This window comes from Macrobrachium rosenbergii, chromosome 52 (assembly GCF_040412425.1).
Source record: "Macrobrachium rosenbergii isolate ZJJX-2024 chromosome 52, ASM4041242v1, whole genome shotgun sequence".
In the NCBI taxonomy this organism is placed as follows: Eukaryota; Metazoa; Arthropoda; class Malacostraca; order Decapoda; family Palaemonidae; genus Macrobrachium; species Macrobrachium rosenbergii.
The window spans coordinates 34923624-34950618 of record NC_089792.1 but is presented as its reverse complement, the minus strand read 5'-3'; the positions used below and the strand labels follow the sequence as shown (position 1 = coordinate 34950618).

The window sequence follows — 26995 nt, the reverse complement described above, 5'->3', positions numbered from 1 at the left end:
TTGTTTGAGGGGATGTTTAAACTATTAAATTTTTGTATAAAATCCTCTGCATGTTTGACGTGGGAGGATGAGAAGGTTCCTAGAAAGGGTGATAACAGGTCTGCAAGCCATTTTGATAATTTGTGCATGAAAGAGCCCCTGCTAGATATTATGGGGCGTAAAGGAATCCCATCTTTGTGTGTTTTCGGGAGGCTGTAAAAATAGGGGAGAGGGGGGTTGATTACCTTGAATGTCTCTAGTAGTTCTATGTCCTTCTTATTGCCCCCTATGGTTCTGACTGATTTGTTAAAGTGAGCAGCAATATTTGTTGTGGGATCTTTCGTTAATTTGTCATAGGTCTCTGCATCGTTTAGAAGTTCTTGAACTTTATTGATGTATGTCTCCTTGTCTAAGAGAACTATTTTCCCGTCTTTGTCAGATTTTGTGATGATGATATCCCCCCTTTTCCTTAAACTAACTAACGCATTTTGGAATCTTTTCAGGAGCGAATTTTTGTTGTTATTTTGCTCCAAGACATTTAGCAAAATGCCTTTGAGACATGTCTCTTTCTTGTCATAATTGTTTTTTGCAAAATGTTTATCAAAAGCAACTAGGAAATTAAGATTACTCTCGGGACCAGGTTTTAGAGCGAATGAAACTCCAAGATTTAAAATGGTCTGTTCTTCTGCAGTGAGGGGATGGTTAGAGAGATTCAGCACATTATTGGGAAGGCCAAGATTATTCCATACGCTGTTCCTAATCAGTCTTTTTAATTGGTCAAAAGCTAAAATAGATGTAACATGGATTATCAACTGAGACAACCTCAGCAAGCACAGACTAGTATAAGCTACCGAAAATGAAACTTGCAAATTAAGCACAGCCAGCCAAGTGTGAATTACCTAAAGTGGAACTCGTACAATACATGAGATATATGACGAAATCATGGTTTGAGGACAATATTTTGGGGGTTGCACGATACGTAAGATTGGATGATACACTAGTATACAGTATTTGGTACGAATTAGTTTCCAACACTTTGTAACTTATCCTGCTACTTTAACATTGTGTTCCTTACTTTTTCAGTACTACAGATACATCATCAGCCGAGTATCAAAACCAAAATTTAATGTAATGTGTGTTCATTACTGTCTTGATGCTGTAGACAGGAGACAGCCATTGTTATTTTGGCTTTAACACATTACACAAGCAAAACATGGCAATTTTGTCAGCCTCGCTGTGTGACCTTTTTCTGGTAAACAGTAATGTCCATAAACCCTTGCAAAAATGTGGGTTTTTTATTCTTCTTAAATATACACTGCCAAGTTATAGGTGTCTTACATGGTGAGAAATACATTAATTTCTCACTATTATACAAACCCTATACTATACAGTCTTACTGCAAAGATGAATCTCAATAAGTAATCTCTTGATATCCAGATTAATAGAGCCATGGCCCAGTTGCATAAAGGTGAAGTCTGGATAAGGGAAAGTAAAGAACTCTATGAGTGTTCAAAAGCAACTCTGTACCAATCCTTCCTCCACCCTGTCAATATTGCATAACCGTAAACATTAAATATGCTTTAAAATTAAAACTTGATGCAAAAAGAAATTTAGTAATCCCTTAATTATCCGGACTGCCACACACACAGACCAGGGATCAAGGCCCTTGAGATACAAGATGTACAGGTTCACAATCCCTCATCTGAAACCCTCAAGGCAAGCCGCGCAGTTTTTAGATTTTTTCAGATTTTGGAATTGAACGGTGCTCCTAAATACTCAAGCACATTTTATTTCCGACAATAACATTCCATAAAACTAAAAAATATACAGCATCAAAAAGAATTGTAATTTGCATATATAATCATGTATCATCTGATCTTATCATGTGATCCTTAAAATTTCGTCCCAGAACTGCATACCACACCCCCTGCGAATAGCTAAAATCCACGAATACTTAAAACCCTTCTAAAAATACTTGGAAAAAATGTATCTCGAATATAGCCTAGCCTACACTAGGGTATTCAGTACCATTTATACATATATGGTAGCCTAGCCTACACTATCAAGTATACTCTATACATATACTGTATGGTATAGCTGTTATTAATATCAGCTAATTCTGGAGATTCATGCAGACTGACTTATGATAATTCAGTACAAAGAGAAATTGAATAACAAACAAGAATTTGCTTAGCCTACACTATGGTGTATCGTATACATATACGGTAGCCTAGCCGACATTATACTGTACTCTATATTCACATATTAATATCATATTATACAAACATCAACATAATGAACATGCATATTTTCCATGGATCCTTTAAAATGTTATGCTTTATTTCACTGTATCCAATTACATTGCATGTATTCTCATATTGCTTTTGTATTATAAATTGCGATCCTAGTGATAAACGTTTTGATTTGGAAACTGATTAGGTGGTAAGTTTATTTTGCCATATTTGACTCAATTCAGAGTGCTTTTCTTGCTTCTTGTTAGCGTAAATGAATCTCTAGAGACTTCATTTATATGGGACAAGGTTATTTTTCATTATACGAAGTGTTTTAAGTCGAAATAAAACTTAAGTCTCTTTGTGAAATGAATTTAGCTTTTTTTTTTCGTTCATAGGTGATGTTGGCCGTTGGGGGCATGTTTGTTTTTGCATAAAAAAAATAAGATTCCTTCCGCTGTTCCCACTTGATTTCATCATATTATGAGCTTTACATATTTATCTTTTATTGGCATGAAAACAGTAGTAATATGTGTTCTTTCATGCCCAGTAGTTATGATTAAAATACTTTTTCTCCAATTTTATTTACAGTCAAGTTTCATCCATGTTCTGAAGCACAATAATTTATAGTCATCAGCAGCTTGAACATTGTTTTCTCAGCTTCAGCTACAACTTACAGCTTAAATTTAGCAGTGTATTTCCTTGCCGATCTTTGATCACCATAGCAAGTAAGGGTATAATGTAAAAATATATCATCAGTCCTATTCTACCTAATGTCTTTTGTAACATAACTGCGGTAACTGTTTACTCCATACGATGGTTGCAATATAAGCAAAACAGCTGTTGTTATCCAATTCGGCTATTAGCAAAATCAGTTTCTTGTTTGGTTGTTTATGGCTGTACGCATTTAGGCAAGAGTACAACGTTACTAACAATACTTTTATCACTCTCTTTTACTTTTTAACTAGAAGATAGGATAAAAAAAGTGAAGGAAAAGAAGTTGGTCTATTGTAATTTGGTCTCTCTCGCTGCCTGATTGTACGCTGCTTCCCACGCCCGTGCGAAATTTTAAAATATTTTATAAATATTGTCATACCGGTATTAATTACTTACCCCATCACAATATCGAATTATTGTAAGGCGAATTATTGTAAATCGAGCACTACCTGGGTACGTAAGTATTTTAACCCTTAAACGCCGAGCCTCTATTTACAAAAGTGTCTGCCATATGCCAACGGGGTTTGAGAGTTAGCACCGAAGCGGAAAGAAAGTTTTTTTCAAAAAATCACAGCACGCTTAGTTTTTAATATTAAGAGTTCAATTTTAGCTCCTTTTTTTCTCATTGCCTGAAGTTTAGTATGCAACCATCAGAAATGAAAAAAATATAATTATCATATATAAATATTGGAATACTGTATATGACAGCGCAAAAAACAATTTCATATATAATTGTATACAAATCGCGCTGTGAGCAAAACGGTTAAAGCTAATGAGTTATTTTTTTTTGTATTGTACACTAAATTGCGATGATTTTCGTATATAACAAATTGTAAAATGATCCAAGCAACACAGAGAAAATATAAAAAAATGATGCATGAATTTGTAACGCATGGAAGTACAAAAGTTTTTTTCAAAAATTCACCATAAAAATATTGTGCTAGAGACTTCCTGTTTGTTGCAAAATGAAGGTAAATGATTGAATATTACTAGAATGTAAGAGTTTTAGCTTACAATTGCAGTTTTCGACCATTTCGGTAGAGTCAAAGTTGACCGAAGGTTGAAATTTTGGCACTTATTATGATTTATATGAAAATATTTCAAAACTGATAAAAGCTACAACCATGAGTTATTTTTTGTTGTATTCTACATGAAATTATGCACATTTTCATATATAAAGCTTTATATAACGCCAAATAGAAAACGGTGCAAAATTACGACAAAGTGACTAAAGAATTTCCGAGATTTTCAGCAGAGTTAGCGTGCGCGGACATAAGGAAAAAGTTTTTTTTCAAAAATTCACCATAAATCGAAATATTGTGCTAGACTTGTTTGTTGCAAAATGAAGGTAAATGATTGAATATTACTAGAATGTAAGAGTTCTAGCTTACAATTGCATTTTTCGACCATTTCAGTCGAGTCAAAGTTGACCGAAGGTTGAAATTTTGGCACTCATCGTGATTTATATGAAAATATTTCAAAACTGATAAAAGTTACAACCATGAGCTATTTTTTGTTGTATTCTACATGAAATTGCACACATTTTCACATATAAAACATTATCTAACGGCTATTATAAAATGGTGCAAAAATTACGACAAAGTGACTAAAGAAATTCTGAGATTGTCAGCAGAGTTAGCGTGCGCGGAGGTAAGGAAAAAGTTTTTCAAAAATTCACCATAAATTGAAATATTGTGCTAGAGACTTCTCGTTTGTTGCAAAATGAAGGTAAATGATTGAATATTACTAGAATGTAAGAGTTTTAGCGTACAATTGCATTTTTCTACCATTTCTGTCGAGTCAAAGTTGACCGAAGGTTGAGCCTTTGGAGTAAGCTGACAGTCTTATTGGAGAGCTGCTTAAAGGTGGCTATACTTTGAGGGGGATAGAATAGCCTTCCTTCAGTACATTGACAATCCAGGGCTCTGCTCCACCCCCCCCTCTCTCTCTCTCCACATCCCAGACAAGGAGCCTGGCTCCTACAGAAGTTCGGAGGATGAAATTCTCACTTGCAAGAGACAGAACGGCTGAGGATCTCTTAATGGCTCTGGAGACAAACCTGCTGGGAGAACGGAATCTAGAAAAAGATCTTTGACTGCTGGCCCAAAAGGGCCAAGTCTGCAGCGGGGAGACTGTCCTGGAGGCATGAGCAGGCACCTCTTTAGGCTGCCTAGAGTACTGGGCAAGAAGATCTTGTGTATTCTTCTCTGAAGATCTGAAGAAATCCCCAGAACTGTAGCCTGCAGGAACAGGTGATGAAGCTCCAGCGGGGAAAACAGTAAGGCCGACTTCTGTGAGGGAGTCGACTTCCTTAGAGGTGTAGGAGCACCACAGTTCTCTCTTTTTTAAGAGTCCCATTGCGTACAGGGAAGCTAACTCCTGGGAACCATCCCTGATCCCTTTATTGATATCAATACACAAGAGGACCCCCAGCCAATTGGAGGCACTATCTTCAAGAACAGCAGAGCAGTCCTTAAGCTTATGGGCTAGAGAGCCCACTGCCCAATCAAGAAAACTCAAAGCTTCAAACACCTTGAACAAGTTTTTAAGAAGATGTGAGAGCTCTGTTGAATTGAACATGATCTTTGTTGAAGCAAAGGCAGATCTACAAGAGGAATCAATCAGCCCAGAGATGTCCCCCTGGGAGGAGGCAGAAACCCCCAGAGAAGGAGTTTCCCAAGGGGCATAAGAGAGCTGTCTCCTCTTAGACAATCTAGGGGGAGGGAAGCTGAAGATAGATCTATCTTGTTCCCTCTTCTCCGCTAGCCATTCCTCAGCAACACTGGGGACATGGAAGTATGCATTCTGCATGTCTAATGATGTCATCCAGTCTCTCTGGTGAATGGATGACATGATGGTTTGATTTGTCTCCATCTTGAACTTTGTCTTTTGTATGAAGACATTCAAAACGCTGATGTCCAGGATGGGCATCCAGTCCCCTGAAGCTTTGGGGACCACAAAAAGATGATTGTAGAACCCCGGGGAGCCCACATTTTCTACTAATTCTATCACTCCCTCTGAGAGGACCAAGGACTTCTTCGAGCCTTTGGAGTAAGCTGACAGTGCTACTGGAGAGCGGCTTAAAAGTGGCTTTACTTTGAACGGGATAAAATAGCCTTCCCTCAGTATGTTGACAATCCAGGGCTCTGGCCCCCCTCTCTCTCCACCTCCCAGAAGAGAAGGAGCATGGGTCCTACAGAAGTTCGGAGGATGAAATTCTCACTTGTGAGACGCGGAACGGGCTGAGAATCTCTTAATGATTCTGGAGATGAACCTGCTGGAAGAACGGGATCTAGAAAAAGATCTTTGCCTGCTGGCCCCAAAAGGACCGAGTCTGCAGCGGGGAGACTGTCCTGGAAGCATGAGCAGGCACCGCTTTAGGCTGCCTAGAGTACTGGGCAAGAAGATCTTGTGTATTCTTTTCTGAAGATCCGAAGAAATCCACAGAAATGTATCCAGCAGGAACAGGTGATGACGATCCAGCGGGGAAAACAGAAGGGCCGACTTCTGCGAGGGAGTCACTCCCTTAGAGGTGTAGGAACACCACAGTTCTCTCTCTTTTCTAAGACTCCCATTGTGTACAGGAAAGCTAACTCCTGGGAACCATCCCTAATCCCTTTATCGATATCGATACATGAGAGGATGCCCCAGCCAATTGGAGGCACTATCTTCAGGAATAGCAGAGCAGTCCTTAAGCTTACGGGCTAGGAGCCCACTGCCCAATCAAGAAAACTTAAAACTTCAAACACCTTGAACAAGTTTTAAAGAAGATGCGAGAGCTCCGTCGAACTGAACAAGATCATTGCTGAAGCAAAGGCAGATCTACAAGAGGAATCAATCAGCCTGGAGATGTCCCCTGGGAGGAGGCAGAAACCCCCAGAGAAGGAGCTTCCCCGGTGGCATAAGAGAGCTCTGAATCGGGTCTACCACGGAGGGCACTTGCCTGCTAGAAGAGGGTAAAGCCTGAAGTGCAGGAGTCTGAGGCACACAAGAATGCCCAACTGCTCAAGGAACATTAACAGCAGTAGGAGTCAAAGCGTCGGCGGCAGAAGCACATGCAATACTGTACACTTGTAAACAGTCCAAACAAGCGACTGATAAAACATGACTATACAAAAGGAAAAGTCTTTGTTACCGAGTGCACTGATACTTTCCAAATGTAGTCAATTAGTGTAAGATGTGTTTATGATGCATATGCCTATCAGTCATAAACAATTACAAAATCACAATGGTGTATACGTTTCCCCCATGGCGAGAAAGCTTATAAAAATGAGTGCTTGTCCACCCTTGTACCTTCTACCATACCCTATTAAATTGATGACTTACCTGTATTAGTCAATAAAAAACAATAAAAAAAGTGATGTTCCATGATATTGTTAAGTGATGTTGTACTTTTAAGCTAGTAAAAGTCTATTTACTGTACACCTTTCACCTTAGTTGACTCTAAGTATGATTATCACACAAATGGTAACAGTACACAAGAGAATTGACTCTAAGTATGATTATCAAATCTGTACATGTTAGCAACGCACTATTCATAACTTGTCTCCGCTGCCATCAACCAAACGGAAGGAGTGTCAGTATGTAATGCATATGCACACGCTAGGGGGATACCAAATGAGTTTATCTCTTTTGGGTTGTAAATTTAATTCTTTTTCATCTTTTATGTTGTGAAAATAAAAATGAGAACAGTGTAGCACAAAATAAAAATAAAAAGAGGAGTGAGTATGTTACAGACTTTAACCCCTTCCCTGATTATCCTGAATATATTCGCGCTTAACTACCATGTATTCTTCTTGCAATCATGAGAATTCTCGTTCATACTCATAAAATATTCCTACTTATTTCCATCTTCCCGATTTTACTTGTTCTTTGATGAATTCCCGCTTTCTATATTCCCTGTCCCCATAGTAAGCATTTAGTTTGCCTTTTTGTCAACAGATAGGGAGTGCCTGGTTTACTTCATGAACATCCAATGTCAGAGGTTGTTGCGGTGAATTTCCCTCGAAGTTCATAACCTTCAAAGCGCGGAAAAAATATTAAATTTTGAATGATGCATGAATCTAAATTTTGTTTTCTTATTTTTACCTTTCTAACATTCAAAGTAATACTTTATAATATTAAGTGATTTGAAAATAATATCAATTAGTGTAATCTATGACTCACAAGTCAACATGGGAATATTAACACAACATATTTCAAAGTCTAGTAACTTGGGAATGTTAACATGACATATTTCAAAGTCTAATATCTTAATAAGTTTTTATAATTTAAAAAAAATATACATTACATATCTTATATAGAACTAAAAAAATAAATTTAAAAATCCTGTTGATTTTTTTACATATTTTTGTACAAAAACATGAAAGGGAAGGGATTAACATATGCAATACCTTAGCTATTGTTCTCTCTCTCTCTCTCTCTCTCTCTCTCTCTCTCTTCTTCTTCTTCTTCTTCTTAATTTTTGCTTTGAGCCTTATGCATTTCTAGAAGTTACAGTACAGTACAGTACTCTACATATATCATTGAATAAAACTTGGAAAAAGCATAAATGAAAAAATTAAAACAAGCTCCAACAAAGTCAAAAACCTGCCTACCCCTCTCCACCCATCCAACACAGCATTCTCCCAGCCAAGGGAAACCCCTTCCTTGACCTTCCACATTCCAAAACAACCCCTTCTCCGGGTGAGTTCTTGTAAACACCCTTGTAAACTTCTTCAGGCCTCCTACACCCCCCAAACCCTTTCTCAGTCTCTTCGTGAGTGTAAGCAGTGTTACCAACATTTCCTTAGGCTGCACAGCATTGCCAACCATTGGAGAGTGGTTTTATCAAATTCTTTGGAAAGTTATACAGTTAAGTATACATCTTTGGTTCCTGGTCTGGTGCTGTCACATAATGTCAAGTGTCTGATAATGAAGATCCGGATAATCTAGAGATTACTGTATAATGGTCTGTATGATTCTTGATTTAATGGTTACAGAGTGGAAAACTGCTGACTTAAAACAATTTGTTAAAAGAAACATATTGAAGAAACATGAGGAACTAAATTAATTAGTTGTTCAAGTATTCTTGGTATACTGAGCCACTACAACATAAGCAATATGTAAAAAAATGTTTTTGAACAATCACTGTTTAATCATTCATGATATAATGAACAGCCACCTCAACAAAAATATTTAAATAATTAACACAAATCTTCAAAAGCTTCAAAACCAAGCCAAGTTCCATGACCAGAGATAGCAGCAATGTCAACTTGACAATGAGCTACTTCCCTACCATTACATACTTGGTTGCCAAATTTCAACCAAGCCAGCTGTTACTGATGGGTATCCACAAGAAATATTTCAGGTTGGCCTTCTCAAACGAACTAACTGTCCATTCCACACTTGCGAGCATAGTTTAAGCCACAAAACTTCTCGTAGCCTAGGGTATGACCTTGTCACATGACATTCACTGATTTGGGGCAAAACAAATAAAATGATTTGTTTTTATTTTCAATGCTTTATATAGTAAATGTCTGCACACAGGGTAAGCTTAGTTTTGGTTTTTCAGAGTAGCCTAGCACAGGTTATGTATAATACTCCTGCCTTAACCGCATTTTTTAGTTTTCCTCACTTCATGAATCCCTGTAGTATTTCATTTAAAGCTGCCCCTTCCTCCAGTGATTTAGATAATCTACATCATCTTTACGATTGTTAATCTTTTAATCAACTTTTCCGCTTCTTGAGGTAATATGTGCTTTAAATGGCTAGCATACTTTAAGCAATTCAAGAAATATCCAGGGAATTCGACTAACAAAGATCTGGGGATTCAGACACACAAAAATTAAGCCAATTAAATGCTACGGCCTAAGGGATCCACATGAAAATGAGCAAGAGCACTACTTTCTTCTTTGGTTCAGATGAAATACTGACTTGTCAATGCTATCTGAAGATCACAAACAGAGGCTAATTAAAAGTATTGTGTTTGTGGTGAAACATCTAATTTTTCCAAGAATCTCTAAGTCTTACTTGAGTCATGATCATGATGTGAGCACCAATCATGTGGATGCATACATGAAGGCCTATCCTCACCGACACACGAGATGCATCGTTATCGAATGTCATGAGGGCATTGAGTATCTCCGAGGTAAAAGAATACAAAGTCGTCATAGCTACAGTTAAGTACAACGGCATTGGTATCACTGTGTAGATGAGTAGTAATACCTACAAAAGAAAAAAAAGACACCTGGAGAGATACAGACATCAAAATATCTAAACAATGAAGAAATCCTTATGTACTACATAAATATTTACTACATAAATATTTACTACATAAATATTTACAAACTACCAGAAACAATTTCTTGTAAGGGACAAGGATTTAATCTATAAAAATTAACATGAGGGAATCTGGGGGTAGCAAAAATGAATAATCAACACCCATTACCAAAATACCATTACCCTGCTAATGAACAACTGAAGTTGATACAAAAAATATTCTAATTGGGTATATAAATTGAAATTTGCAGTACTGTACATGCGAACACTGTAAAAGAGCAATAATTTGAACTGTTATAAAAATAATGGTAATAATAATGAACTATTAACTGATTACAAAGGATCCTAATAACAAAAGAGAACTGGAAAATTCAATTTTTTGGAAAACAGTTTTTTCATACAAACCCATCAACCAACCATATACAGCCATTTATTCATAACCCAGGTGTCCCCAGACAAATATTCTTATGTCTAGCAGACAAAGTACAGTAGAAGAGCTAACAACAGTTACTCACACATGAATGCCTTTAACCCATCAGAAGGCAGTAACTATTAGCCTTATTGTTCATGTTGACTGGATGTGACACTGCAAGAACAAAGGGATGGGACGTGATCATTAATGATTGATGGGTTTGTATGGAAAAATGTTTTGGTACAAAAATTTTGATTTGTTTCATTACAAACCATTCAATCTTATGGAGCCAGAATTGCAATCTAACAGGAGGTCAAGAAGTTTAAGGCCAAGACTTTTGTAAGGGTCCAATAGATCTAGTTGAGCAGCTGGGGACCGTGCAGGTCAGGAACCAATGCTAAAAAGATATTCTTAATGGGGGCTTTAAGTACTGAAACACCCTGAAAATAAAGCAAGAGGTTAGTATTTTGTAAAACTTCTGGAACATACTAACTCTTAACCCCAAAAGACAATCTCATGGGGATGGATGATGTATGAATGATGTTGATAATAAAACATGCACTACCAAGACTAAGTGCCAACAATTACAACACCATTCTCTTGAACACAACATCTCTCACGCAATAATTGACAATAACATTTTGCCTTCTTGGCACCAAATCTTGGGAAAATTAAGTAATTGATGACCTCTGCCCACACAAAAATTTCCACCCATACTTGACACAAGAAGATTGGATAAAATGTTCTCCCTTGGTTTCTGGCCAAGTTACTGTGGTGAACTGTTTGCCACTACAAAATTTGATGACTTGTCTTCTAATGGCACAGCAAACATTTGGACAATGTGATCTCGGTAGTTGAAAGGGCCCTAATTTCACGAACAGGCACTCTTACCCAAGTAGATTCATCTTCAGATACCTCTGTATGCACCTGAAGGATGACCCACCTTGACAAGAACAACAACATACTTCAGGAGACATACTTCCTTTGCTTGTAAACAAGAAGAGTTTTGGAGTTGTTACACTTTAGATACTGTGTCCTCTAAGGTAACAGAAGAAAGTTCTCATTGGACAAAAAAGTGGATCTTTGCAATAAAGATAGGAGCAAAGATGACCAACATGGAAAGAGTAATTATGCCTGATAGGGCGTGCAGTTTGCTCATGTTCCTCAAAGATGCCAAGGCTAGCAGGAAGGCAGTTTATGAAGGAAAGTGATGAAAGAACGACTCTTGAAGTGGTTCATGGAACATCCTCAAAGACTGGGAAACTAAGGCGAGATTCCACTTAGATGGCTGGACTGACCTATAAAGTAACCTATTTTCAAGGTGGTTGAACAACCTTTTCACATGATTATTATTATTGTTATTAATTATTATTATCATTATTATTATTATATATGCCAAGCTGTAATACTAGTTAGAATGCAGAATGCAATAGGTCCACAGCTCCCAATGAAGAAAACCCCAACTAAAAAAGAATTCATGAAGGAAAACTAAATTCTGAAAGAGGAATTAGCAAAGACAAACGAAAAAAGATAAGCAAAATATGAAAAAGATAATTAACAAAGTATGAAGTAAGTGTCATGTCAGCCTGCAAAATGAAAAGCATTTTCATTAAATCTGACCTTCTGAAGTGCCTGTGATTCAATTACTGTACACAATTATGGAGAACATTCCACAGTTTGGTCAGAGCAGGAATGAAACTTCTAGAAAACTATAAGGTATTGAATTTCCCAAATGAAAAGGCAAGACTTGAAATTTATTGCACTTCAAGTAATACATGTTAGAGGGTACAGTCTGGGTAAGACTTAGAATTAACTGCAAATCAAGTAGTGCTTGTTAGATGGTATAGTCTGGGAAGATCTGGATGCAAAGTATGATCAGAAATATGAAAAATTTTTAAACAGCAAACGTAATGAATATTTGAAGATTCAAATGTTAGTGTCATAGATTATTACTGAAATCAGGGATAAGATATTTAATAAAACTCAACATTTTTGTCCAACAACTTGAGATGCAAGTCAGCTGCTGATCACCAGACTGGATTGCATATTGGATGATGAAACTTGGGTTTAAAAGCCAACCACTTGGGTAGCAAGGCCAGTCTGTACTTTTTGTTAAAAATTTAATATCCCTTAAATGAATAAACCTAAACATTTTTATTCCCCATTTAAACTTTTTTCAATCTCTGGTTAAAACAAGTCATAAAATCATCTTACCTTCCATAGATGTATTATTCTTTCTACTAAGGTATAATCCCCTAGCAATTCTTTCAAGGAACTGCCATGAAATGATCTAGCCCTTCTTTCATAGATATGTATACTATAAGTCTCTCATGGAGTTGCAGCCCTGCCCTTCAGTAAGTACCAGGTCCAGCTAAGCTCAATGTAATAACAAATACTGCCTTGTGCATTGGCATCTCTTTAAGTAAAGGCTATGTCTACGACCAAAAATTGTGGCCTTGCTTAGGAAAGCAACACAAATAAATTGCAATGGGACGATGGATAAGATTATGGCACCTGGCCAACAACATTGGTTAAAAACCAATAGGCAATAGCAGGGGTCATGGGTCTTAGTTAGCCAGTGTCTGTGACCAATGAATCTTCTATTGATTCTGGCATACAGGGATAAGCACATTTTAGAATGGCCCCCAATTCCTGAGCATACAAGGGTATTATGAATCTCCCAGTTTATAAATACTAAGAATAAACTGGAAATAAGAAACTAAACAGTAAGAACACTAAATCAAATTGGAAAGACACACATATGGACTGAACATCTTAGTTGTCTGTGAATTACAGTAAAAAAAAAAACAAGAGAAGGACTAGATGGTGGTAATGTGCAAATTTATTTGAAAACATATGGCAATGAATGAGAAGGAGTAAATACAATCTTAACACCAAATGTAGAAAAGCACCAATGGACTGGAGAGCAGTGAACAGTAGATTACTGCTGATGTATTCAAATCTAAATAGTGCAATAGGAGTATGATAGTGTGCTGCACATCAATGAATGTCTCCTAAGAATTAAAAGATAAGTACTTTAGTATTTATACTTTAAATACTTACCTCTCCATTATATAGCTTTTACTTCAGCACCAGCAGGAGTTCAACAGATTGCAAAAGAAAACTTGGTTTTCTATGACTTTCCATTTTCTATCCATCAGCTTCCCTCACCTCCCACCAGGGGACCGATAGGTACAACCACTCATGGTTGGTCAAGTCTACTTCTGTCCACTTTGAATGTGGGGAGGTATGGAAGGCAAAGAATTAAGTATTTAAAACATTAATACTAAGTTAAGTATTTATATTTCAAGAATGAACCTTACCTCTCCATTACAAAGCTTGATTCCCAAATGAGCCAACCCTTTAAAGTCTACTCAGTAAATAAAAAATTATGTGCCAATCAAATGTTTGTTTACTCAATGAATTCAATCCACAGGCTATTAGCGCTGCCTTGGGAGGATTGTCACTCAGTACCTTATCCAAGTTTAAGCTCTTTCCAAATTTAAAAGCTGTGGCCACTGCTCCCATGTCAAGTGGCTATACCTTCCAATAATGATACAAATTAGCATAAAAGTCCTTAACCAAAGACCTAATGAAAAGGACATTACATTCCTAGTCATCAGAACCTTTGGCTCTGAACACTACACACAGAGCCTCATCAGCTTTGGTATCTTTAGTGTGATTCAGACAAATACTTGAGAGTCCTTACTGGACTCACAAAGGTGTCAGGTTCCTCAGGCCCTAGTAATTCCAAGCTGTTGTAGGTAAGGGCCTAGCCCAAACCATTCTTGGTCCAAAATAAAGCAAAAATAAGAGAGGTGCCTTGATTTAGCAAAGCCTCCTGTAACTGACAAAGTTTGGCTGTAGCTAAAGCAATTGTGACGAGTTTCCATACAAACATCTTTAAATGGAACTTGCTCCATAAGGTTCAAAGGGTGACAACATAATGAACTGAAGAACTGCATACAGATCCTAGGCAAAGTGAGTACCAGAGACCTGGGAAACTCCACCTTAACACCTTGAAAGACTTCTAAATCTCTTTGTCCTCAGACAAGTTTAACAGCCAAAGCCAACATCCCCTTTAGCCTTAAAGGCTGCTACCAAGAACTTTTCTCCTGCTTGGGAAACAACAGAAACCTTATCCTATTGTTTATAGAGCCATTGCTGGAAAAACCCCATAACAGGGCACCAGAACCTATACCAACTGCTGGTGTTGGCAGAATTGATTAGTAGACTCTCTTAACCCTTAAACGCTGAGCCTCTATTTACATAAACGTCTCCCGTATGCCGGCTGCGTTTGGGAGTTAGCGCCGAAGCGGAAAAAAGTTTTTTTCAAAAAATCACAGCACGCTTAGTTTTTAAGATTAAGAGTTCATTTTTGGCTCCTTTTTTTGTCATTGCCTGAAGTTTAGTATGCAACCATCAGAAATGAAAAAAAATATCATCATCATATATAAATATCGAAATATATGACAATGCAAAAAAAAAATTTTCATATATAATTTTATACAAATCGCGCTGTGAGCAAAACGGTTAAAGCTAACGGGTTATTTTCTTCTTCTTTGTATTGTACACTAAATTGTGATGATTTTGGTATATAACAAATTGTAAAACGATCAAAGCAACGCAGAGAAAATATTATCACAAAATGATGCATGAATTAAGTAACGTATGCGGACGTAAAAAATTTTTTTTTTTTAAATTCACCATAAATCGAAATATTGTGCTAGAGACTTCCCGTTTGTTGAAAAATGAAGCTAATTGATTGAATATTACTAGACTGTAAGTGTTTTAGCTTACAATTGCAGTTTTCGACCATTTCGGTCGAGTTAAAGTTGACCGAGTAGAATTTTTCTATTTATCGTGATTTATATGAAAATATTTCAAAACTGATAAAAGCTACAACCATGAGTTATTTTCTGTTGTATTGTACATGAAATTGCGCACATTTTCATTATAAAACTTTATGTAACGACTAATATAAAACGGTGCAAACATTACGACAATAAAGAATTTCTGAGATGTTGGCCAGTTACCGCGGACGTAAGGAAAATGTATTTTTCAAAAATTCACCATAAATCGAAAGATTGTGCTAGAGACTTCCAATTTATTGCAAAATGAAGGTAAATGATTGTATTACTAGAATGTAAGAGTTTTAGCTTACAATTGCGTTTTTCAACCATTTCAGTCGAAAAAGTTCACCGAAGGTTGAAATTTTGGCAGTTATCGTGATTTATGTGAAAATATTTCAAAACTGATAAAAGCTACAACCATGAGCTATTTTCTGTTGTATTCTACATGAAATTGTGCACATTTTCATATATAAAAGTTTATGTAACGACTAATGTAAAACGATGCAAACATTACGACAACGTGACGAAAGAATTTCTGAGATGTTCGGCAGAGTTACTGCGCGCAGACGTAAGGAAAAAGTTCTTTTTTTTTCAGAAATTCATCATAAATCGAAATATTGTGCTAGAGACTTCCAGTTTGTTGCAAAATGAGGGTACATGATTGAATATTACTAGAATGTAAGAGTTTTAGCTTATTATTGCGTTTTTTTACCATTTCGGTCGAGTTAAAGTTGACCGAAGGTTGAAATTTTGGCACTTATCGTGATTTATATGAAAATATTTCAAAACTGATAAAAGCTACAACCATGAGTTATTTTCTGTTGTATTCTACATGAAATTGCACACATTTCCATATATAAAACTTTATGTAACGAATAATATAAAACGGTGCAAACATTTACGACAACGTGATTTGAAAAGAATTTCTGGCGCGGACGTAAGGAAAAAGCTTTTTCAAAAATTCACCATAAATCGAAATATTGTGCTAAAGACTTCCAATTTGTTGCAAAATGAAGGTAAATGATTGAATATTACTAGAATGTAAGAGTTTTAGCTAACAATTGCGTTTTTTTACCATTTCGGTGTAGTCAAAGTTGACCGAAGGTTGAAATTTTGGCAGTTATTGTGGTTTATATGAAAATATTTCCAAACTGATAAAAGCTACAACCATGGGTTGTATGTTGCTGTATTTTACATGAAATTGCGCACATTTTCATATATAAAACTTTATGTAACGGCTAATATAAAACAGTGCAAAACTTACGACAAAATGACGAAAGAATTTCTGAAATTTTCGGCTGAGTTACCATGGACGTAAGGAAAAAGTTTTTTCAAAAATTCACCATAAATCGAAATATTGTGCTAGAGACTTCCAATTTGTTGCAAAATGAAGTTAAATGATTGAATATTACTAGAATGTAAGAGTTTTAGCTTACAATTGCGTTTTTCCACCATTTCGGTCGAGTCAAAGTTGACCGAAGGTTGAAATTTTTTGTAGTCGACGTACGGTACGCCCACTTGGCACCCAACAGACAATTTTAGTCGACGTATGATACGTCCAGTCGGCGTTTAAGGGTTAAAAGGAGCTTGCTTCAAAAAGCTCAAAGGGTTACAATATAATGAACTGAAGAAATGCATACAGATCCAAGGTGAAGTCAGTACCAGAGACCTGAGAAACTCCATTGAAAGACACCTAGATGTCTTTGTCCTCAGACATGCCTAATAGCCAATAGCAATATGATCCTTTAGCCTTAAAGGCTGTTACAAAGAACTTTTTCTCATGCCTGAGAAACAACAGAAACCTTATTTGTTTATAGAGGTACTGGTGCTGGAAAAACTCCTTAACATGGCACCATAACCTATAAACTGGCCACTGATGTTGGCAAAATTGATTAGTAGATTCTCTCTTAACATTAATAATGGCCTTCCTGCAAGACCTTGCCTTGAGCTCACAGGAACCATGAACCATCTACACACGGTCATCTGCAGCTTGTGGGATTGCGATAGAACCTTTCCTCTCTTGACTACTTCTACCCACCACTGAATGAAACTGGAAACCCAAGACTTCCTTTTCCACCTAGGGAAATCACCGCCAAGTGACAACTTACAGATTCGCCTAATTCAATGACTTCCTGAATCATAGCAAAAGGAGAAGAGGCATTACAGTCCAGATCTGACAAAGGAACACCTTGGTGTCCACCACCCAAGCTAAAGGATCTTGCACCGATGAACAATTAACTGTCAAACAAGACTCCACTTGGTCTCCAATGGGTCAATAAAAGAGAGTCATCACAGCCCACTGTCTGCTGCAAACCTCTGGATGTCAAGCCCATTCCGTTGCTATTACTTGATCTCAGTGGCTGAGTACATGTGTTAAAACTTTCATATTGAATAATTTCCTCTAACGAGTAAATAACTCAAGATTGAGGTTCCACGTAATAATTTGACTAAATAATGAACAAAAAAAGGGCAGTACATTTAAACATAGAATTGTTCACTTCCCTTATGCACAATATGATTAAAATTCGTCTCTAATGTGCTTTAGTCTATTTGCATACACTCTAACTGCCCTTACATGGTGTAAAAGTGTATCAAACTAGGCACCTTTGAAAAAGGTCAAGTTATGCATTTTAAAAGCCCTGAGAAGGTAACTGCCTTAAAATTGGTTTTAGCCCTTAACCCTAGTTGAAGGGGCAGTCTACTAGCAATACATGAGGGCCATCAGATAGTAAGGAACACAAAGATCCTGGATGGCAACATTTACCACTACCACCTCCAATATAAGGAGGCCATCACCATCCTCCAATAAAAACCATCACTGGACGTGACACAGGAGACACTTCTTCTCTTACAACCATCAGCAGAGCAGCAAGGTATGCCAATGGAATAATCCTTCAGCTGCCTGCTACTTCAATCAGTATGTCCTCCCAGCAAGGACTCCCAGGATCTGATGCCTGCCAATCACACCTTCGATGCTTAGCCAGCCTCTCCTGGATGAATCAGCCTTCTCTCAGCCAGCAAGAAGACTGCCCCTTGCTCAGCAGCCAATCAAAAATCTTCTGAAAACTCTGTAATGCTGCTTGCAAGTATAAATATGACATGCCTGTACACCTGAGTTCATTCACCTTTTGTAAATGGTAGATTATTATTATTAATATTAAAACAGTTTAACCAGACCACTGAGCTGACTATCAGCTCTCATAGGGCTGGCCCGAAGGATTTGAATGAAATGCCAGGTCCAGGCCAGAGGTCTAGCACCGGGACCAAATAGGTCATTCGGTATGGTGATGAATGAACGAAAATGAAATTCAAAACTACACAAAGGCATAAAGACTCATACTGGAACACACACACACACACAATAAATACATTTATACTTTTATTTTCATATACTCACTAAAAATGTATACAGTATTAAAATTCATAATAAGTAATGTTTTAAAACTTTAGGTAACGTTTTAAAATTTAGTTGTTTTAAATTCATTAGATGCCCTATGGGTTTTTGTATTTTGATATTTACTTATTTTTATATTTTATTTATTAAATCAAAATTCCTCACAAACATAAAACTGGAATTGCTCAAAATATAGAGGATTCTGACAAAATTTCCTTCATTGATCTACTTCCAAAATTTGATAATCACTGCAGGTTATATTAAGGACATTCACACAATACATGCTTGACTGTTATCAACACTTTGCAATCTGGGCATTCGAGAAGAGGGCCATGTGGACTGTTCATTAAGTGTCCATGTGTCAAACGAGTATGGTATATTCGAAGACCCGTCAGAATTACTTGTGTATGTCTCCCTCTGACATGTTGAACTCCATTTTCCAACATTGGATTTTATGTTTTAATTTATTATTTTCAGGTTCTTCATTCCATTATTTTGCCATTTACTTACAATGATTGTTTTTATATAAAACTTATATATACAGTAGTCACTAATAGAGATGTTTACATTAGCTCTTGTCATGTGGACCACTTCTTTATCAGCTTTATCAGCCTCTTCACTTCCGTTAATCCCTTCATGGGCAGAGATCCAACAATTTCAATATATTTTCCATTATTATACAATTTAAGGAGTGAAAACTTAATTTGTTGTATAACACTATATTACTTTTGGATTGTAACTTTGAATAGCTTCTATAGCGCTTCTGGAGTCGCTATAAATCACAAAATGATTAAATAAGGCTTCTTTAATTATTTTTATGGACGATGCTATTGCACATAAGTCAGCTGTAAATACTGAGGCATTATCTGGTAGAGTGAACTGATGTTTTGTCTTGGGATACTGTAGCATATCCTACTGCGTATTGAGACTTTGATCAGTCTGAGCATGTTGCGTATTGTGGACCTTTTCGGATTATATGTTCTACTTCATGTTGTGTACAGTGTTCTGGGGTATATGAGTAACTTTTAGATAAATATTTTAGTGTGTGCAAATTTTCATTTTATTCATATCCCAAGGAGGAGGTAATTTTACCATTGAAGGTATATTTAAATTCAGTGACTTGAACAATCTTCTAGATCTAACTGGGAAACGTGGTAAATGATTGTTAATAAATACATCTCTTAATTCAAATAATTTTTTGGATGGAGAATCATTTGTTTGAATTCTCAGGGCACTCTTCATTGTTACAAATTCCTGAAATGAACATATTCTAAGGCCTTCATTATAAACTGGGTCTAACGTTTTCAGCGTTGCCTCTGATGCTGAGCCACATATTTCGCTTCCATAATCAATGACCGACAGTGCTGTTGCTTTATACAGTACAGTAAGGGTATGTCTATTGGCTTCCCAAGTAGTGTTTGATAGTTTTTTTTATTAGATTTAATGCTCTTTTACATTCTGATTTCATGTATGTTGTGTGGGCTTTCCAGTTCAAGTGAGTATCAAATACCAATCACAAAAATTTTGCTGTTTGGCCAATTGGTATGGAATGATTTCTGATTTTTAAATCTATTTCTTCACCTTTTTTCCACTTTTTGTTTTTATAAAACATTACTGCTTAAGTCTTTTGTATGGATAATTTAAAGCCTACAGATGAGGCCCATTCATCTATTTTTATTATAGTTTTATTAGTGATTCGCTCTGCATGTTTTATGCGAGATGCTGAATAATATATGGCAAAATCATCCATATACAAGTTACTTTTAATTTCAATAGGTAGATTATTACTGATGTCATTTATTGCTAAAGTAAACACTGTGTCACTAAGGACGCTTCCTTGTGAAACACCATTTTCAAGTGGAAATGTACTTGACAATACACCATCAATTCTCACTTGAAAAGTGCAATTTGTCAAAAAGTTTTGGATAAAACTAGGTAAATATCCACAGATGCTGTTTTTATATAATTTTTAATATTCCATATCTCCATGTAGTATCATATGCCTTTTCAATGTCAAAAACAGATGGCTACAGTAATTTGTTTTTGTTCAAATCCTCTCGTATGTGGCCTTCTAAGTTAGATCGAGAATCCAATGTAGATCTGTTGCATTGTGACCTGAAATGAGTGGGAGTCAAAATTTTATTTTCTCAAATGTGCCATGTTAGTCGTGCATTTATCATTTTCTCTAGTAATTTGCATAAGCAACTTGTTAAGGAAACTGGTCTGTAATTATTACATTACTGGGATCCTTTCCAGGTTTGGGCTTTATGCCATTCATCTGGACATAAATTTCGAAGCTACAAGTGATTATAAAATTGTAATAAGTATGACTCTGCCAAAGGTGCTAAGCAGCAGATCATTTCAAAACATATATTGTCTCCTCCAGGCGCAGATTTATTGCTGTTCAACATAGCAAAATTCCAACTCTTCCATATCAAATTTTCTATTATAATATATATTTTCTATTGTTTCAAAATTTATTGTTATTGATTCTATACTATTTTCCTTTGTGTGGAAGCGCTCATCTAAATTTTTATCACTACTTACTTTTGTTAAGTTTTCTCCTATTACATTACTTATTTCTTTCGGATCAAGTATTCTTTTCCCATCTTTTAAGATGGCATTTCTAGGTGATTTAATGTGGGAACCATTTATTTTCCTGAATTTTTCCCATATTCTATGTATGGGAGCATTATTACAGAGATATGACACATATTTCCACCATGAAATGATTCTTTCTTGAATTACTTCTTTTTTAAATTTTGCAGATAATTTGTTGTATAGAAGTTTTAATGTATCAATTTCTAGTAATAATACAGTCATTTTTTGTAAAGTTCTTCTATATCAGTAGTTTTATTAATTTTGCTGAATTTTTTATTTAAATTATCTAATCGTCTCCCTACTGAGTGCTTTATCTTTATAAATTCTGTTAGCTTATCAGACCACCATGGAACTTTGTGTTTTGACTTTGGTATTGCTTTATCAGCAGTATTTTTAATGAAAATCAACAAGAAATTTACGTTTCATTATGGCCTTTTAAATATTCAAATGTTGGGATATTCTTAGTGCGCATTTCACATCGCTCCCAATCTGCTTTATAAATGTTATATAGTGAGTGACGTTTTGCAGGATCATTTTGTAATGAGGAAATTAATATTGGGAAATGATCAATGGTGTGCAAGTCATCAACTGTATTCCAATCTAATCTGTCTACTATGTTTGAGGCACATAGAGTTAAGTCTTCTGAGGAAAATGTTCCATGTGTTTTTCAATAATATGTCCTGATTTCATCATCAATTATATAGCACATGTCATTTAAATCCATGAATCTTCTATTTGAATTCTGCTCTATTTGAGTTTGTACAATTATAGTCCCATATTGAGTTGTGAGCATTAAAATCACTTACTGTTAATTAAGTAGGTTTCTTGGCATTGTGAAATAATTAAGTTTATCAGTTTTGTAACTTTATTAAGTTGTTGTATAAATTATAAATTACATAATTATGGTTTTTATTTGGATTTTAATACCTGATATTTTTTAAGGCAGTAATGTTTACAGGTACTTTGTCATAAACTACTTTGTTATGTACATACACATGGCTGTACCAAAATTTCCTTCTTCCTCTCGTGATGTTGATGCTAAGGTATATTTACCTATTGTTGATACATGTTTTTTGGCATGTTGAAAACATATCTTTGGTTCATATTCTTTTAGTAATCGTTGTATTTCTCTGTAATCTGGTCATTTAGACGTTCCATTTTGTATAATACAGATATTGAAAATATTGTTATGTTAGCGGTCGAGTTTTACTTTCTCTTTTTGTTATCAACCTGGATTTTTTCCAATAATTTACTCACGACTTTTGTTTGTTTTCTTTAAATATATTAGGTGTTCGATGCACATGCAACATTTTTCATGGGTGTTCCAATCATGGCAGTTCTTTTTTTCCATATTTCATAAAATTTCTTATAATGTTTGTTGAAATATCTTTGTTATATTTTTTGTTATTATTGCATAAGTCAATGAAACATTCATTACATCCACATATGTTATCATAAATAAAGACAAAATTTGTTCTTTAACAATACTGCAGATTTTTTTTAATGTTCATCTTGCAAAAATTATCATCCATGGTTGTTTACCCAAAAAAGTGTTTGAGATTACTCAGTTGCCTTTTATAACATCTTTTGGTGGCTAGTTCCTTGATAATCTTGTAATTGTCTGTCCTTATTTTTTGAATTTTTTCCTTCTTAAATCCTCTTTAATATCTAACCGATGTTTTAGTAATAGGTGCGTTGGATTCCAGGTACATATTTTTTTCTTTATTTTCTAGTCCATCTGTATTTTATATGAGCTTTCTTTGTAAACTTATTTTTATATTTCTTAAGTCTTCTAAATAACTGGATAAAGTATTATCCTTATCATATGCCACCCCATTCATTTCTCTTGAGATTTAAGAAGGGACCTCGTCAATTTTGTCTTTTTTTATATATTATTTATTCTTGAGATTTATTTTTCTGTGTTTCAGTGATACTGTTATCTGTATATTTTTTGTTTCATTATTGGTTCTTGTACCAATTGGTGATGGAGTATATGTATGTTTCTTAAAAGGATCTTATTATATTCCGGTTCTCTTCTACAGGTGTTTTAGATATCTTTTCCATAGGTTTTACTATTATTTGAAGAGATAAAAGTATATTTTTATCTTTTTTTGTTTGTGTTCTTGGCTCATATCTTTTGTCTTTGGTTTAACTGAAGTTTCTCTGATAGTAGTTGGTTTTTTCGTTTTGGGTGTGTTCTCTCCGAAGGTTTCTTTTTATCTTTAATTTCCGTTCCATCACAACTTTCCTCTGCTACTTTGTAAGTAGTGTCTTATTTCTCTGTTTTCTAAGTGAATTTTATACAATATTATCTATATCATTTGTACCCAAAATTTTTTTTGACTCTTTACCATTTAGTTTTTTTTCTGTATATTGTATTAATTTCCTCTTGAGAGTTACTTATCTTCGTATGTGCTTTTGTTTCATAATTGGTTCCTGTTATCAGGAAGAATATGTAAGTTTCAATTCTAATTGTAACCTCTTTTACATACATCCCTATTTCTTTCTTGTAATAGTTTCAATTACATATAGTATATCAATACATCCATTCTTTGGACCTTGCATGATGATCTTTCTATAGTTCACACACTTAGGTTCACTGTACTTTCCATAGTGTGGCTGTTCATCAGATCCATTTCTGCGCACTGAGGTTCATTTCGACAGGTAGTTTTTTCTTCGGGCCATATTAACTAAAATTTTGACACTGTTTGGCTTTGGGACATAAGTCTTAACTCTGTTTTGGCCCAAAGATTTTTATTTTTAAATGAGTAGATCTTGACCCTCAAATTTTATTTTTGCTATTTTTAATACTTGTTTATCGGTTTGCTTTTACTGGAGCAAGGTTACACCTAATCAATCAATGGACTTTGGATTTTTTTAAGAAAGTTGTCAGAGGAGCATTTTCCAGCAATTGGTTAGTTATTATTTTGAGAAGACATAATGGTACCCTGAGGATACAGATGAAGTGGCATCGTGTTTTTCATTTTGCATTTATATTTCTATACTTTTTAAAGACAAACAGTCAAACTGACAGAACCTCCAAGAAAATTTGATGTCTATGAAAGTCCTTTCTGGGACTTTGTCTGAACGACATTTCTCCCAACTGAATGGGATAGCAACATTTAGAATTTTCATTTTAGGAAATTTTTTTCCTCCTGTTCCTTAGAAACCATGGTTAATTAGTGACCAACTTCCGTCTGGATATGGTGTGGGACAGACACAAGAAAAACAGCATCAAATTTATTCTTTTTCGAGAAAAGAGAGGGAATGGTATTGCAGGTTTGAGGCACAGAATAAGATTCCTGGCAAATGGCAAGACTTTCTACGTGGTCCAGACAATGAGAAAGAACTATTTGCATTCCTTACAAATGAGATCAAGCGCTGTGTGTTTCCCTCTGACAAAGAAATCATCGTCCCGTCTGGTGATACAGCCATGTGCAGAGGATCAGACCATCAGATACCTCACTGTGACCATGAGGAGACTGACTCCAGAATGGACTATCATATGCAAGATGCCATAGAGAATGGCCACACCACATGTTTGATATGTATTGTAGACATTGATGTCATTGTCATCCTCATTGGGAAGTAGTGTACTACCAATTTTGCACTGTTTGCCCAGTAGTTGATATTTGGGTTGCATTTGGTGTTGGAAGAAAGTTCAACTGCATCCACATCAATACACTTGCCCAGGCTCTAGGAAAAGACAAATCCATTGCCTTACTAGCTTTTCATAGCTTTACAGGCTGTGACTCAGCATCTTCCTACTTTTGGAGAGGAAAACAGCATGCCTGGGAGGCATGGAAGTGCTATCCAGAGGTGACAGATGCCTTTAAAAAAATGGCAGAGAGTCCATTTCATGAGCTAGGCCCAGAAGATTCATGCCTCACACTTCTGGAGCAGTACACGGTGGTTGTGTATCACAAGACTAGCCAAGTGACCTCAGCCAACGAGGCACAGAAGGAATGTTCTGTCAGAGAAGCAAATCAATGGAATCCATCCCGCCTCCACAGAGTGCACTTGTGGAGCACTCAAAATGAAGTATGCTGCTTACCAGACTGGAGTCTAGGCCACCTCTGACATTTCACTGCAGCATGCACCCTCTCCAGAAAGCTGGGGATGGACAATGAAGAAAGAAATCCAGTCTTGGAACCCAGTATGGACGACAATGCCATTAGGGTCAAAAGCTCATAGTGAGTTACTGAAATGTGATTGCCAAAGTTAAAAGGATTGTAGTGGAAGATGTGCTTGCAAGAAACAACAGTGGAAGTGTACATACCTCTGCACATGCAAATGTGACAAATGAACATGTCTGGTAATACTTGTGATGAATGCTATATAAGGCTTCTGAGAAGATAGTTATCACTGCAATGTGGCTAATCATTTTATAGTTTGGTGTGAGTTGACACTATTCTGATTTATCTTTATATATTCTCTTGTAGTTTTGAACAGAAAAATTAACCATCATCATCCTCTTTATTTCCCATTTGTTTTCATTTTAATTTTAATGTCTTTGACTTTGAACATCAAGGTTGATTAATATATCAGAGACTGTACTTATGTTCGGAATGGCGTTCTTAACTGAACTAATTATATAAAAACCATCCAGAAGCTCAGAATATAGTTGGCATAGTATTAGGACCAGACCTTAAACACACATTAACCAATCAGCCTGTTGGGCGTTTTAAACGTCATTGAAAATTTCTTCCATAGCTACAAATGGAACGTAAAGGCCCGACTGAAAAAGTTTTAAATATTCAGCGGAAAAATAATTATAGGCCTAGTTATGAAGATTTCAAATCACGCAGCAAGACCATGCTAAGTTTGCAGATCCAGGTGTTGTGTTGATTTTTGCTGCATCAAAAGACACACCCTGAACAAGATTCCCTCCTACTCACGCCAGATAGCACACAACATCTTCTGGACCTTTCTAATATTCGAAGATCTCTTTCACATTCAAGCGTGTTTTGCAGAACTTTGGACTTTCATTTATTCTCCCTGCAACCGTTTCAGATATGTCAATATGAAAAATTGACCGTGAATTACTGCCTGTCGGAAGTGATTTTGAAAAATTTTACTGGGATGCTGGGACGGACCAGCAAATTTTATTTCAAACATTGGTCAACCTCGATTTCAGAAATGCCAAAAAGACATCCATGGCGATGAACAATTTACATTAAAGTAAAATCAATCATTTACCTTCATTCTGCAACAAACGGAAAGACTCTAGCACAATATTTAGAAAATTTATCAGAATTTTGATAAATAATTTTCCTTCAGCTTTCGTTGTGAACTCACGCTGAAAATCCTGTCAAAGGTTGAATATCTTTTACTGAATTTTTTGTTTCATTTTATTCTTACAAAGTGTTATACAGAAAAATGTGCAATTTCAGCTATGAATACAACAAAAAATATAAATAGATTTAAATTTCACAGTGTTTTAATATTTACAGAAAATCACGATAACTGACAAAATTTTAACATTCTCAACTTTGATGCTAATCAAATTCTTAAAAACTTATCCCGTAAGCCATAAAAATCATGCCCA

The 26995-nt window shown here is 35.8% G+C and overlaps 1 protein-coding gene across 4 annotated transcripts in view; it reads right to left on the bottom strand.

Moving 5' to 3' along the window:
- The window catches only part of Ac13E (Adenylyl cyclase 13E), a 277289-nt gene that overhangs the window by 156527 nt on the left and 93767 nt on the right, over positions 1–26995 (bottom strand). For all 4 annotated transcript variants that reach the window (XM_067096065.1, XM_067096068.1, XM_067096066.1 and 1 more), the window contains one exon: positions 9939–10133. In XM_067096065.1, coding sequence (XP_066952166.1) covers positions 9939–10133 — 195 coding nt within the window. The remainder of the gene's footprint in view (positions 1–9938; positions 10134–26995) is intronic.